Source organism: Aplysia californica, unplaced genomic scaffold (genome assembly GCF_000002075.1).
Source record: "Aplysia californica isolate F4 #8 unplaced genomic scaffold, AplCal3.0 scaffold00025, whole genome shotgun sequence".
Classification (NCBI taxonomy): Eukaryota; Metazoa; Mollusca; class Gastropoda; order Aplysiida; family Aplysiidae; genus Aplysia; species Aplysia californica.
Genome location: NW_004797295.1, coordinates 2,142,312 through 2,157,604, shown reverse-complemented (window position 1 = coordinate 2,157,604; position 15,293 = coordinate 2,142,312). Strand labels below are relative to the sequence as shown.

Here is a 15,293-nt window from a genome sequence, read left to right as displayed (position 1 = left end):
ACCCCCCCACCCCCTCCCCAATCTGAAAGGAAACACTATATAATATTTAACTGCCCAGGAAAAAATTTTATATAGAAAATGTTACCTTTCTTCAGTGACTACATTGGTGGTTGCATTTCAAATCAAATAATCCCTGGCGACCTGGAAAGAAAATAGCTCAGGGAAATTGGGCATCTTTGTTGTTAACATGCTGAGATTGTGTCTTCTTTGTTCTTTCAACAGTCCATTCTGTCTGTGGTGAATGCCACAGCGAACATGAAGTGGTGCTCGGACAAATGTCATCACTCGGACCAGAGCCTCAACCTAGGCAAGTGTGTGCTGCACACAGCTCAGATGGAATGTCAAGCAACTGTGGCAGTGAGTACTGGAAATGTCCATGTCTGTCTTACTCCTTATTTGAATGTTCGGCAGTGCTTGAGTACTCCCGTGTTGAAGTAAGAGAGAAGAATTTGTCTCAAGGGAGTAGGCGATGGAGGGGAGAGGGAAATGGGGAGGCTGCCTTGCAGACAGAGAGGAGGGAAATGGGGAATTCGACAGGCAGATTGGTTGAGTGACGGAAAGGCAGACAGGAATAAAGATATGTATAAAGGAAATGAGGAATAAAGACAGATTTGGAACGCTGAGCTTGTAAGTGTATCTCGTAGACTGACATAAAGAAAAGAAAATAAGAAAGAAGAGAATTATAAAATGTGGAGAAAAGATGACCCGCTGGGTTTATGATGGTACTGTCAAGACCCTTTTTTAGGATATTGTTTTGTTATATGATTTGTTCTTAAAAGACACGACACATTCATTATGAGTTTAGGCCTTTGTGCCGTGAAATGTCTCTCACTGAATGTTTCTTGTTAGTTTTAGTTTTTCTAAGTTTCCGTTCTTATTAAATGCACGATGAGAATCATGAGTTTGCTTAGTGGGTGGTTGGCAGTTGGTCTTCTGTGGTTTGCTCCTTCTTTCCTATTAAATATGTGTCCTTATCTTCCCTCCTCCTTTTTTGTGTTTGTTACTTTCTTGTAACACCACTAGTCTTCAACACTTATATAACCTTATTGTGTTGCAAGTGCTGTAAACTTTTCCTTAAACTAATTATTGTAATGTGTCATGCTGTCGTATCCTTTCACAGATAGATCTTACTTTTCTCGTGCTTTATATTATTTCTGATTTATCTTTTGCTGTTGTCAGACACTATACTGTTGTGTACGCGGCTTGTTGGCACTCTTATGTACAAATTTGAATCAAGGTTACTTCTAAATTAAAAATATAGGTGGTTGATGGGTGTTCTTATGTGGTTTGCCCTTTCTTTCCTTCTGTAGTCCTCAGCTCTCCTCCTCCTTTTCTTTTATATTTTCTTCAGTGGCACTAATCTTCAGCACTTATATAGCCCCCCACCAGGGCAGTGCTACTAACTGAAGTGTCTTTAGGCCATTCCCAAAGGGGGGATATTACCATGTTCTTGTGATCAGTAAAATTGTAAATGGGCTGATTTATCTATGTCATGCTCATACTGTGCCGGAACAACATAGTGGGAACTGATGCTTTTTCTTTTCTCATCCTTACTATTGTCATTTTCCTCTACTTCTGTATATATGTGAACTGCTATTTCTGGGGTGCCTAGATAGTCAAAGCAGACTTTGTGCTGTTGAGGCTAGAGAGGTGAGCAGAGTAAGCCTGATTCCCCATTTGAATTTCTATGTTGGCATCCACCCCATGGCGCTGATGTGACCTTATGGAGTTGTGAGTGCCGTAAAACCGTACTAAAACTAAAACTAAGCTCTTATAAGACTTATATATGAGCTGCAAGTGTTGTAATGAAAACCTCTTACTAATAAAGTAATTTATCGAATGTTATGTCTAATTACTGTGACATGTAGGTAATTATTCACCTATTTCATGTCTTCAACTCAGTCTGGTCAAATATGATAGGATTCTTTGATTTGATGATACTTATACAGAATTCTAAGACATTTGATCTGATATGTGTATTTTTTCAGGGTAAACAATACACAAGCCACCCTGTGAAAGATTTCAATTTTGATCGTGACATTGAGGCTCTCAGGGAACAAACTGAGTTCAACAAGTCCATCTCTGTGTTCCCCATGCCTGATGAAAGGACTCACTTCAAACTACACAGGTAATTTGAGAATTTGTTTAATTTATTGTTAGTCTGAACATCCCAACTCATAATTCGTTTTAGAAGCAGAGCAATTAGCTGAGTAATTAGAGTAATGAAGGAAAAGAGAATAAATGTGGCTGATGTATGAAAGTAAACGTCATCTATGTACATCTGAGCGTGGACATTTTGTTTAATCACAGAGAGCCCCAGTATGTTGAGGGAATGAACTGACCATTAGCTCTGTCAATGTCATGCCAGACTGGTGCTGTCTTCAGAATCCCCAATAGAACATTCGTGAACTTGGGGCTTATCTCAGGAGTTTCAGTGCTTTCCACACCCTCTTGGCTTGATTTATCTGAGATTGATGTTAAATAGGCGTTTTGGAGAGGTTCAGCTTTTAATGTAGTCATACTTTGATGGAAGGATTGTTTGACCCAGCCTGAACCAAACCATATTGAGAAGGTCTTTGGCATTGTCACCGTCGATCCTTTGAAGGTGTTTAGAACATATTTTTTGCTTGTTTACTAATGTGCATTTTGTGGTGTTTTTTAAAAAAGGTTTTAAAAAATGTTTAATTATGTGAATTTGGAATATTTTGAATACAGAAGATGAGCATTGCCTAAAAGTTATGGTGAGAAAATTTTTTAAATTTTTATCAAAGGTATTTCTGTGAAGTGGAGCTCAACGCGACCTTTTACGAAATCCAAGAAATGAAGGATAATATCCTGTACATGAGCCAGTTTGCCCCTGGTGGCCGTGACAGTGTCTCCTGGCCAGTAGGTGAGTTGTCTGGACTAGTTTTGTCCTGTGCGTATTAAATAGTTTGAACGTATTAGATAATTGGTTGTTGTTGTTTTCGATCCAGCAGTAGCTGGGCTCTCGCCCTTCTGTCCAATGCCATGTAGTGAGAAGTGCAGGTTTTGCTGCCGTTGCTGTAATGTTCCTTAGAGTGTGTTGTCAATGTTAGGTTTCGGAGGGAGAAGGGTAATGGATAATTGGTAACCTGCATATTTTTGTGTTTTCATTTTTTAGCACATCACTATTATCTTTGGATGTTTGAGACGTCCAGAAAAGTTGGCTGTTGATAAAAGTTTTTAGGTCTGATTAAAAGTTTTTGGAACAATTGATTGTTGTGGAATTCTTGAATTCTTTTTTGAAAATGATTGAAACATGATATCAGCGTTATATTCTAGTGTTTCTGTTACTTTGTCTCTTCTTCCCTTAGCAGTTTATCAGTAGGATAATGTATCACTTTTTGTGTAGACTCCAAATGAAAACTTGTAATAAAAATGTGTGTAGCTGTATATTAATGATAATTTTTTCAAATATGAGACTCCCTTACTGTATTGAACTGATGGTGATGTATTTTCAAGAATCTGTTGTACAGTATAGGTTCACAATGTTACTGTTTTCCTCTCTACTATTTTGATTCATCAGGTGTTCCAGAGTCATATAAACCCAAGAACCGTTTTGATGTGATCCGCTGGGACTATTTCACAGAGACACACATCTTTTTCCAAGACGATTTCACTAATGTGAAGGAACTTGTTGGTCAGTCAAGTTATTTCGTGCCATTACTGTCCTCTTCCCATGTATTGAATGCCAAACTGATTCACTTCCTGAAGTACTGATAGTTTGTAAGGTTTAAATTCTCCTTTTGTTTGCAACTGAAAATATTAGGTGTGTCCCGCGCGCTCATATGACCTTATGCAGTTGCGAGCGCCGTAAAACACTTTACAAAAGCAAAAAACAACCTTTTGTTTGGAGAGAACTGGAGGGAATTGTAGCTTTAGTAGTGTCATTCCTGTCAGTAAAGAAAAGGGAATGTGAAAGTGTTATTTCATTGGTCATTTTGATAGATTAGTTTGGGTGTTACTATATGAAATGCTGATTTATCTCAAAAGCCATGAACTCATTATTGTTATAAGGTTGTCCAAAAACTGATTGAGTCTTATATTTTCATCCTATTAATCTTCATAAAACACCATACAAAAAGTGACATGCACCCTGTAGATGTGTCTACGATTTTTGGCTTTCAGGGAGAACTTTCACCCCCACCACCTCCAAATGTATTTATATACTTATTTTGTTTATTCAAAACTGTGGTATGACCGTTTTGTGAATGTTGTTGATCAGGTGTGGACAAGCTGGACATCCAGGACATCATCAAAGTGTCAATGGAGAAACTGAATGCCAAGCATAACAACATCTACCTGTATTCGTATCTCATCAATGGCTACCGACGCTTTGACCCACAACGAGGAATGGAGTATATACTTGACCTTGCTCTGGAAGACACTTCTATCGTTTCGGAGGATGGCAGTAATAATGACCGTGTTGTGGAAAAACGAGTTTTCCTGGTGCGACCTCTGGGAGAGGTACCTCATCTTTTTGTATTCACTTGTAGCTGGGATTTTTGGGCTGCATAAGTACAATTTACCTTTTAACAGTAATTGGGGATTCTAACCATCATAATATGAGATATGTTAAAAGGTCAAGTACAAATTTCTATGTGCTGTTGGATTTAGGACTTTCTTTTGAGTAGTTTGCTCAACCTACCCTCTTTTCATAGATGCTTTTGTCTATTTCTGTTTCTTCACATTGACACATTTGAAGAACCCATTGCACACACAGACAAATTTTGTTAATCTTCTCAAAGCTTTTTCTGGCAGGTAGGATGATATAACATACTCTAATGTGTGAGCTTTGTCCGAGTTTTGAAATAGTTTGAATCTATACCACCCAAAAAATATGACCTTAGTCAAAATCGATGTCCTTGTGATCAGAAACTTTTAGCTTGTCTTTAACACTAGCAGTGTTCCATATAAAGCTGTTCTGATGAATGTTTCATGCTAGTCATATAATTCTTGTTTTTTCAGGCATTTTAACAAATTCCAAGCAGTTTTTATTCTTGACATAGTTGAGGATGTTTCTAGAAACGATCTATGCTTGAAATTTTTGGTCAGTTTCCTGAACACATAACATGAACTTTTACTCAAATGCACTCTTGACATGTCTCACTTTCACCTGTAAACACATGCCTATTTATGTCCCCAGGTGGAGGTGGTACCTATGCCGTATGTCACTGAAAATACCAAAATTCGCCTGGTGCTGCCTATCACAATGCATGACACTGACGGGTGGGGTTTATTCGTTGAGAACTACTCAAAGATTAAGGTAATTGTAGGACTGGTTTGTGCGAAAAATAGTTTATTCTTTATGTTTCTTTTATGGGGGCTCATGTTGAATTAGTTTCTCAGTCAAAGATCCATGGATGGAAGCCTGCCTGCAATGAGAAAATTAACTTTTCTGAAATTTTTGTTTCTTTTGTCTTCCTTTCCAGTTGTCATCTGCTTTCATCTTTATTTTCCCTTTACACCCCCCCCCCCCCACCCCCACACACACACACACACATCTGGCCCCTTCTCTGCTCTGTTCTTCCTGACTCCTAACTCTTTCTACTGCTAGGCTTGGCTTCTTGTTACTATGGTCTTTCAGCCACTCCTTTGATCTTAAAGATATGTTAGTAAGACTGAACACCTAGCCTTCGCTACAAATGTTGGAGTCCCATGTGCAAGTTATAAGCATATTAAAGATCATGTGGTGGTCCTGAAATCGACACTATACAATATAATTTCTACCAAAATTGAAAATACTCAAGTTGATTAAAGAAAAAAAGCCCTTTCAAATTGGAATGTGGCTACTTTTAACCTGGAGGTCAAGAGAGGCTCTACGAAGTAGGGCAAATATTTTATTTTCATCAGTGTCTCTTCCAGCCAAATCTTTTTGTATTTCTGTTTGTTGCCTTGCATGGTGCACAATTTAAGGTTTTGAATTGATGTACCGCTTATTTCTATGACGATTCTTTGTTGTTGTTTTTTCGATTCTAATTGAGTATCAATACACTGTCTCTAATGGTTATTCTTATCTGCTTCTTCTCTGTTTCTGAGTACTTATCAACTTTTGGATAGTACATTTGGTTGGTCATTCTTCTTTTCTTTTCTCTCAGTTATTTGTTTGTTACCTAATACACTTTTTTGTTCCCTGCAATATGCCCTTTTTTCATATGTATACTGTGTGTTCCCCATAATTTCAGTTTCTTTTCAACTTTGGCATGAGTTCATATGCACACACGCAGGCACCCACATGTGCGTGCGCACTCACCCACGCACACACACACACGCACACACAGACACATACATATACACGTGCACAGACACACGATCCAGAAACACGGGTATTCATTTACATACAAATTTGCTGATTGGAGGGTGCTGTTGTTGGTGTTGGATCTTACTACTTTTCTTTCTCTATATTGTTCCTGTCTACTTTGCATTTTCTCGCCTCTAAATCACTGTTATCATGTACATGATGTACTTCTCTGTTCTCAAATTTAATTGAGCACCCACACGCGGACGCACACGCGGACGCACACGCGGACGCACACGCACACACACACACACACACACACACACACACACACACACACACACACACACACACACACACACACACACACACACACACACACACACACACACACACACACACGCACATGCACACACACACACAGACACACGCGTGCACACATACACACACACTTACTTACGCATAAGTACACACTCACACCCACTTATATACACACAGCCACTCACTGATAGATGTTATTATACTCACCCGCTCAACACCTAGACACAAATGAGCATACACACGGAAGTCCAATATGAAATGTACTTCTCTCCAACTCGCACTAAGAAAAATATCTGGCCAGACCCATGCTTGTCTCTGGTCTCCATCACTAGGATGACAGATCAGGGTCAATATATCAGCTAATGTCATTTGTTATTTGTTCTTTGTCTTTACTAGACTGAAGCAGGCAGTATTATGTCTCTCATCGTTGTCTTCATTTATGATGAAGCCCCAAAGGCAGGGCAGGAAGACCGCTTCTCTGTATTACGCTCCATGCTCAGCTACTATGACGGCAAGAATGATGCTGACACCAAGTCCATAGCACTCACTGTTGTCAGCAATAAGACTTATGTCTCTGAGCTGACCATCATAGACATGGTACGTATGACACTACCCTGTGACTTAGATTAGAACCTGCTGCAATTGTATGTGTGTGTGTGTGTGTGTGTGTGTGTGTGTGTGTGTGTGTGTGTGTGTGTGTGTGTGTGTGTGTGTGTGTGTGTGTGTTGGTGTGTATATATATGCTGGTGTGCTTGTTTGCAAAAGGGTGAGGAGAGAAGGGGAAGAAAGATGGGAGTAGGCAGCCAAACAGACAGACAAACAGAATGATAAAGAGACAGGGACAGACAGAGACAGAGGTGAGAATGTGAAGTGGGAAAGGTCAAGTTAATTAAAGTGAGAGGCTTATTTATGCCAGCACGTATGTAGAGAGATAATGCCACAGTGATATGGATATCAATTTGTCAGTGATCCCCCTCTTTTTAGTTTTAGGAGTGGGTGGTTGGCGGGTTCTCTGGTGTAGTTTGCTCCTTCTTTCCTATCTAACATCTATCGTCCTTGTCTCTCCTCCTTCTTTTTTATGTTTGTTACTTTCTTGTAGCCCCTCTAATCTTCGGCTCTTATATGACCTTATTGTGTTGCAAGTGCCGTAAAACTCTTACCAAAACCAAAACATTAATTTTAGGAGCCTGTGTTTTAACTTTTAAGGGTAGACACAAATGTAGTTTTCACTTGTGAGGTTTCTGCAACTGTCGTAGCAAGGTAAAGGATCTGCGTACATTGCATTGTTGCAGATCATTCTACAGTTCCTAGTCGATTCGCTGAAATTTTGGCCTAGTATAGGTAATACCGATGTTATTGAGTATAGGTAATTCCCACCCAAGGGTCCAGCTATAAGCCTCAACTCTCTGTTGCTGCACATTTATTGATAAACAGTTAGTGGCAATGGGAATGTTGTCTCCCTCAATAGCTTTTATAAGATAGTAAAGAGTCGAGAGAATTGTCAACACATGTCATACTTTCAACGTGCAGGCATGTTATGTATTCGATCATGTATTTTTTTTTCCTCTTATTGAATAAAATCAATTCACTTATCCTTTGGACTGGTCCACTGGTACTTCCTTTCTCTCTCAACATGTACACTTGCAGTCTCTTTACTTAAATCTCCTGTTTGAAGTAGTTTATACAGTCTTTGTGTTTTCTTGGCAGCTTTGATCTGATTTCCTTCCTATTCCTCTTTTCACACTTTTCTGTCTCAATATCACTTCTGTGAAAGAAGGTTGTAGTAAACTGTCCTATCTTTTTTCCTCCATTTTTCAGGTGAGCAGTCATAAAAGTGTGAGTGATGATACACTACTCTTCATGTGTACGGTTGGCATGCAGCTGAATATGGAGATGCTGAACCGTGTGCGGATCAACACCATCCCCGGCTGGCAAGTGTTCTTCCCCGTTGGCTTCTGGCAGTTCAAGCCCAATCTGATCTATGACAAGAAACCATACCCCACAGACATTGACTTTAACAGCAAGACCGGTCACTACGATGTACTGTCTTACGAGCATGGCAGCTTCTACAATTCTGACTACAAAGAAGCTCGGAAATCGTTAACGGGCAGTGAACTGGCTAGCTTTGACATATTCGAAATGTTTGTAAATTTTGGCAAGCTGCACGTATTCCGTGCTGTAGAGCCAGAGTTCAAGCACTTCTACCAGCATCTTGAATGCCTGCCCAATAGTCCGGGCAAGCTCTATGATCGCTGCTTAGAGCGACGGTCTTTGAACTTGGGCACTCGTGCTCAGCTGGCTAAGAGGATCTTTCAGTTCCAAGCCAAAAAAGGAGGACATTGATGAGAGACCAACTCGGGAGCAAGTGTGAGTGTTTTGCTTGTGTGTGTGCAAGTTTAAGCATGTCTGTATGTGTGTAGGTTTTTTGTATGAGTATTTTTTAAATTATGTATTTCATTGTCAGAGGGACTCAATATGTTTAGTCTGGAAAAAGGTTGAAATTGTACTTACAGTAATTCGTTAACATTTTGATATACTTGCTACTTTGTATGATATACATATATTATATATGGGGGGCTAGATTTATGTGGCAGGGGAGGGGAAGATGTGCCCATCGTAAGTGCTATGTTTGGTCTTATGTACTTACGGTGAAATTTATAAGTTAAGAGTACGGTAGTCATGACCTACTATGTTTTACTTCAGTTTAATGGCCAGTCACAACTTGCCATAATAAAGTGTTTTCTCTGACCCTGTGACCAGTGACGATTGTATAGTGAGTTTGGGATTTGAACAAGATGAAGAGGCAAGGCATCTGAAGAGTTGAGTACCTTTGAGATACGAAAATGTCTCCTTGGCCTTGTTCAACCTGTCGCCTGTCCCTTGCTTCCCAATGCCTTCATCTTTCCTGTCAGCTTTTATTTTCTGTATCTGTTTTAGACGCATAAAACATGTGACAGTACATGCAATAGATACCGACCAGTGATGCCAGTAAGCAAATGTGCCTCCTTTTGGCTACCTGAGTGTTGCTCTTAGTTCTTTTGGAAATTTTAGTTGGTGGCTCTTGTAGTAGTGGGAGTATATGATGGGCGTCACTCACATACAAGTCAGTGAAAGTTGACCTGTAATTACAAGCTGATGTCTCTCTCCCCCCCTCAAAAAAAAAAAGAAGCGTTTTACTCGCCTGTTCCATATGATATGTCAGTTTCTACACAGGTCTGTCTACACCTGCCACATAAATCCGGTTCATGGGATATTGTATGCTGTTCAAATTGTCCCAGTAAAAACTATAAAGATCGCTGTTCTAGAGGTTTTTTTTGTTGTAATATGACATTGAAGATCAAATGGTTATATTTATTAGAGCTCACTAACAAAAGTCATGATAAATGACTTAAAAGTATAAATGAAAAGCGAATTTTGAATCATACAATCATCATTCACTGTAAAGAAAGTTTGATATTTTCTGACATGCTTGTGATTCTTCTATGTCTTTGTTCAGTTTTACTAGCTGAGCTGTGCTTTAATTGCTGAGCATTGAGCTTGTGGATAGAAAGTACCAAAGACTGTTTGAGTGGCTATAGGCATAAAAACCAGGGAATGTGTAAAGAAGCTCTTATTCTTGAAGTGGAAAAAAAATGTGTTACAACGAGGTGGAATCAGGCGCTCGTCAATTTTTGGGCATGTAAAGTTATGGGTTTTATCATAAAGATTGTTCATTGGTCTTGCCTTTGATGAAAAACTATCCATCTGCCTTGAATAGAAGTTGAGATATTTGCATTTGAAGGAGGTTTAGGTTGCCTAGTTTCAGAGGTAAAATTAATGAGAAAATGACCACCAAAGTTTATTGACTTTCATAGTTTGAGAGTTCTGGGAATATGAAAATTTACATTTTTTGTGCCTTTGATCAATAATTTTGATTATATTCTATACAGAAATGTGTTTTTAAATAACCAAAAAAGTAATTCTAAAAAATTTGGCAACCAACGGAAAATGCTAGTTTCTTTGATTTCACTATTTTGATGAGGGCCTGTTTTCACCATGATGCCTCACGTATTGAGATATAGAATGTCAAAGCATAGGACAGTTGTTACAATTTTGATTTATAAAAGTTGTGTTTGTAGCTTTTAGGGTACTGCCATATGTTATTACAAAATGACAAAGCTTGTGATGCATTTATGCATTTATAATGTAAATTGTCCATTATTTAATCTGCTTTCCATTGTTTTTTGTATGTTATTCAATTAATATATGTGCTAGTGAGTTATGGGTTGGATTAAATTTGTAAGATTTTCCCTGAAAGAAATCTAAATTAAAAAAAACAAACCATTAGTTCAAAAGTCAAGAGTTCTCCCTCTTAAGTTTTCTGCTCTCATATCCAGTCATTTAAAAGTTTTAAAAGGTATAATAATTTCTTTTTCATTCTTGTAAAGAAGTCATGCAAGTCTCATGGTCATTCATATTAGTAGAAGCAGTGTGTAAGAGATCTACTCATTACCTTTATATCTAAGTTTCATGTTTCATTTTATTATGGGCCTATTTGTCTATACTGCCTGTCAGTCACTGATTTGTATGAACACCTTGCAATAAATTTGGAATTTGAGTTTTTGATAGCTTGTCCTACCACAAGTATTGACAGGATTTTCAGAAAAATGCCATGCCATGAAGGAGTACGTAAAATATTGCTGTCATAGCCTTTGTTTCATGTCTCGTATATTGTCTACTGAATCTTTTGGTATTGATCTGGCTTTCAGTTCAGGACAATTTTTTCTTTTAAAAACTTAATGAATAAGAATTTCGAGTCTGGTGGACTCAGTATGTTGAAATAAAGTTCTTGTTGAAAATATTTATTGGAAATTGCATAATATTTGTATCTTCAATTCCTAGCTTTGAAAAATCTGTCTGCTAAACATCATGGTGCAGTTACTTTAGATCGTTTCATTGCTATACATTGTGATGCAAGTTTTGAAAACTGCGATGTATAGACATACTTTGTTTTTTACTGACCTGGAAGCATAATACATCATCTATATGTTTCTTGTTTTGGCTAATTGTGTTTTGATATCAGACTTACAGTTTACCTCATCTCGTAAATAATTATGACTTTTTATTGTCTCGTTAACTTTTATGGAAACTATGATATACTGTAAAAGGGAATGGGGAGGGAAGGGAGATGGCTGTATTGTTAATTTGATTTGCATTTAGACTATTCTGGGTATAATTGTTGTAATTTATGAAAGCAAAATAGCCTACTAAATTGTAGGTTCTACCAGCTTTACTTGGGTGTGGAATGCAGGGTGCTTTTTATACCTTTGTGGTCCCTTTTTACAGCTCATGATGGTGAATGACATATTTCCTCTCCTGCTCAGAATCTAGTAATATCTTGTTTCATTTTACAAAAATTGTTTTAGTTAAATTGTCTTCGTCTGTGCAGTTTTTACTTCAGTATTTAAATCCTTGTTGTGACTTTTGGCATATATAAGTATTTGTTATTTGTGTTGTGAGGATTGTGCCTTCCTTTTTGTGTTTTTTCCTAAACAATACTGATATCAAGGACTTTCAGAATAGCACTTACCTGATCTGTGCAAAAGTAAAATTATTTTTTTCTTGAGTTTTGGGTTTAAGTATATATATTCTTTTACCACATTCATCTTTAAAATTCATCCGCAAATTCAGTCTTTTATCAAAGATAACTTTGTCAGCATTCAAGAGAGGGTTGTGGGGAATTTTTAGTGATCATCATATGCTCTGAAATCTGGACTTTCTATTTGGGTAAGTAAAAAAATAGAATTGTACATACATCTATAGTGTAAGACAGGGATATCAGCAGTTGTAAGGTAGATGAAGCTAGATGATTTTTCAAAATCTTCTAGAATGTTGCCATTGCCCAACAGACTGACTCATTTTCATTGACATTGTTTTGAACATTAAACCTTTCAGTGCTGCATAGTTTTGTCTCATGAGCAGGCGAAAAAGATTTAACAAAATTTAACTAACCTCATTCACAAATATGTGCCACTTTAGAAAATAATGCTGACTGCAGGAAATAGAATGTGGAATTTAATGGCAGAACAATTAGAAAAGGATTTCATGAATTATTTCTGTTTGACCCACAACAACCAAAATGGCCCTTGACAAGAAGCATTGAAGGGGATGACATTTTTTTGTTGCATATTGTATAATGTATGACCAAAATGGAATAGTCTATGTACTATGTGTCCTACACAAGTGTACAAAGCTGAATTTACAAATTTATGAAGTTTATAAAAAAAGGGGGCTAATGGTATGTTTTACAAGATTTACAATGTGCAATACCACTTTGGCCTCATCCTGTGACTGTGTCCCCCTTTTCTGCCATGAGCTGGACTTTGTCTTCTTGAGTGAAAGTTGGTATATGTTCATATGTAGTCATATGTTTAAATGATATTCATCTGCTTGTGTATATATACTCACTTGCTGTGAATCCACAATGTGATTATGGATGTTGATATGTGTTTTTGTGTCCTGGCCTGGTCAAGTGTGTTCACATGTGTGTATGCGTTTGTGTTCTTGGCTTTGCTTTGTCATTTTTTTGTGTTACCATATCACACATGCAGTGATGAGATTCTTAACATTAACCATCCTGTCTGTTAGGGTTGGCTCTTTTTTCATTAAATGAATGGAGTTAACTGAGGCTATCGCCTAGTCTAGGAGGAATTTCATCTGAGAGAAATGCTCTATTTTACATGTCTTTTTTTTAATGAGCTAAGGAAGCCCTTGTTCGGATTTTGCAAACCAAGCTGAGAGAAGTTAGTGTAGATTTACTTCACCCAGAAATTGTTCACTTTCATGTGAAGAGTTTATACTTTTGGGAACAGAGACAAGCCTTATGATGGAAGACATGTTACTACAAGGACTCATTGAGCACAAATTTACCAGTACCAGGTTTTTGTCAGATGACTCAGGTAAACTGAGGCTAACAATAGATCTTAATTATCACCGTTATCTAATCTGCAAGTTGGTACATTTTGAGAAGCATGTAACACAAATTTCTGCTGCTCATTCTGTATTATGGTGTTATTTTAAGGCGTTTCAAATGGTAAAGAAATTGAGTGTAGTCCATTGTTCTAAGCCAGTGAAGCCAAATAGCTGACATTTTGGTTAAAAGTGATAGCGTTTAAGTCCATTGTCTACTCATGTGCTGCTGGTTGTATTGAGATGGTTTATTACCTTCATGTGGGACCTATGTTGGAAGGTAATCAGCACAGTAGTACACTGTATTTACATTTAAGTAGAGTGCACGGTTATCCTTTTTGTATAAAGTGGGAGACTTGATCTGTTGTTTTCAGCATACTGTTGCTTGATAAAAAGATTAATAATTTGTACGATTTATGTCCTTACCTATATTTGTTTTGTACGATTATGGGTCTTGTTGCTTTAAAAGTATATTACATGTATTGCTTTCTTTAGCTTTTTAAGTGTTCATGAGGAAGGAAAGGATACAACTGAAGTTGAGAGGGAATGAACTGACCATGGTTGTGTGGGAACAAGTGTTTTATTGTGTCAGTTTGCCAAAAGGATTGTGAGTTTGTGAGGCAGCTGCCATTGTGTTCTCAGTAGTGACACTGACATATTTGTTCCAGCTGAACGGGACAAATTCTACAAGCCCTTGTCTCACTTCACACTGCTTTCAGTTTCAGGCTATGACATGTTGGTTGAGTTTGAGATGTTGAATATATCATACAGTGTAGATATTTTTTTCTGTGCTATGCAATTTTTTTTTTTCCCTGTGACATAGTTTACTGCAATTTTACTTATAAACTGCTGCAACTTTTCCACCTTTCTTTTCCCCTGACTATGCAATGATGTTTGGATTTTCTTGAAGCCTAAATACCAACCATAAGTGACCTTGGTATACAACTTAAGGATCCAGAGTATTAAATTATGATTTTTATCTATTTATTGTCATAAATATCAAACTTAATGTATGAATGTGTTTGTTAAATTTGTGTATTTAAATTAACAAATGTCCCTAATTTTGAGAGTTTTATTCAGATCAGGATGAGATCAAATGTTTAAAAAAAATTTGTTTTTGATTTTTTTTCTTTTTTTTTTTTTAAGAGATCATGTAATTGCAGTGCTGCAGGCTGCTTCTCCTTTGCACATGAACCACCATGCAACCTGTTGGTAGCCCTGTGCAATGCTTTGAAGGTTTTCAGTGATGTTTCTATTTTTTATAATGTAGTGTCCAGAGCATTGCAAACAAACAATACATTAGTTTTCTAATGTGAGCCACAGATTTATATTTTTATAATCAGAAACATTGTAATGTCTAAGTAACTGCGAACAGCGAAAATTGTGAGTCATCTTATGTGAGCCACTGTTCCTTCATTTCAACCTCCTGTCTTCCGCATAGCTTTGAGAAGTACTGCTGATTTCTAGACTTATTTTCTTATGACTGGCTGTATTCTCTATAGTATTTTCCTCTCCTGCTACTGTGGATGAATGAATCCCGGAACTGGATGAAATGTTTTCTTTTGCCAGTTGGTTTTTGAGTAACGGGAGGTAACCTGCTTCTTAGGTCAATGTCAATGTTTAATAAGTTGTTATGTTCCCTTAGACTGCTGGCATGGGGTGTTCATCATAAACTTGTCTCTTTTACTGGCTTCACGCTTTTCTTGTTTTGTCTCTTTAGTACGTTAGTACTTTCTCTCTCTCTCTCTCTCTCTCTCTCTCTCTC

General features: G+C 37.6%; 1 protein-coding gene across 3 annotated transcripts in view; it reads left to right on the top strand.

Annotated features, from left to right (window-relative positions):
* The window catches only part of LOC101856777 (chondroitin sulfate glucuronyltransferase), a 55,886-nt gene extending 41,223 nt beyond the window's left edge, over positions 1-14,663 (top strand). For all 3 annotated transcript variants that reach the window (XM_013089306.2, XM_035972970.1, XM_035972967.1), the window contains exons 3-10: positions 223-357; positions 1,989-2,128; positions 2,772-2,890; positions 3,548-3,661; positions 4,247-4,488; positions 5,168-5,287; positions 6,977-7,177; positions 8,399-14,663. In XM_013089306.2, coding sequence (XP_012944760.1) covers positions 223-357; positions 1,989-2,128; positions 2,772-2,890; positions 3,548-3,661; positions 4,247-4,488; positions 5,168-5,287; positions 6,977-7,177; positions 8,399-8,923 — 1,596 coding nt within the window. In that variant the 3' untranslated portion in view covers positions 8,924-14,663. The remainder of the gene's footprint in view (positions 1-222; positions 358-1,988; positions 2,129-2,771; positions 2,891-3,547; positions 3,662-4,246; positions 4,489-5,167; positions 5,288-6,976; positions 7,178-8,398) is intronic.
* Positions 14,664-15,293: the final 630 nt, after the last annotated feature.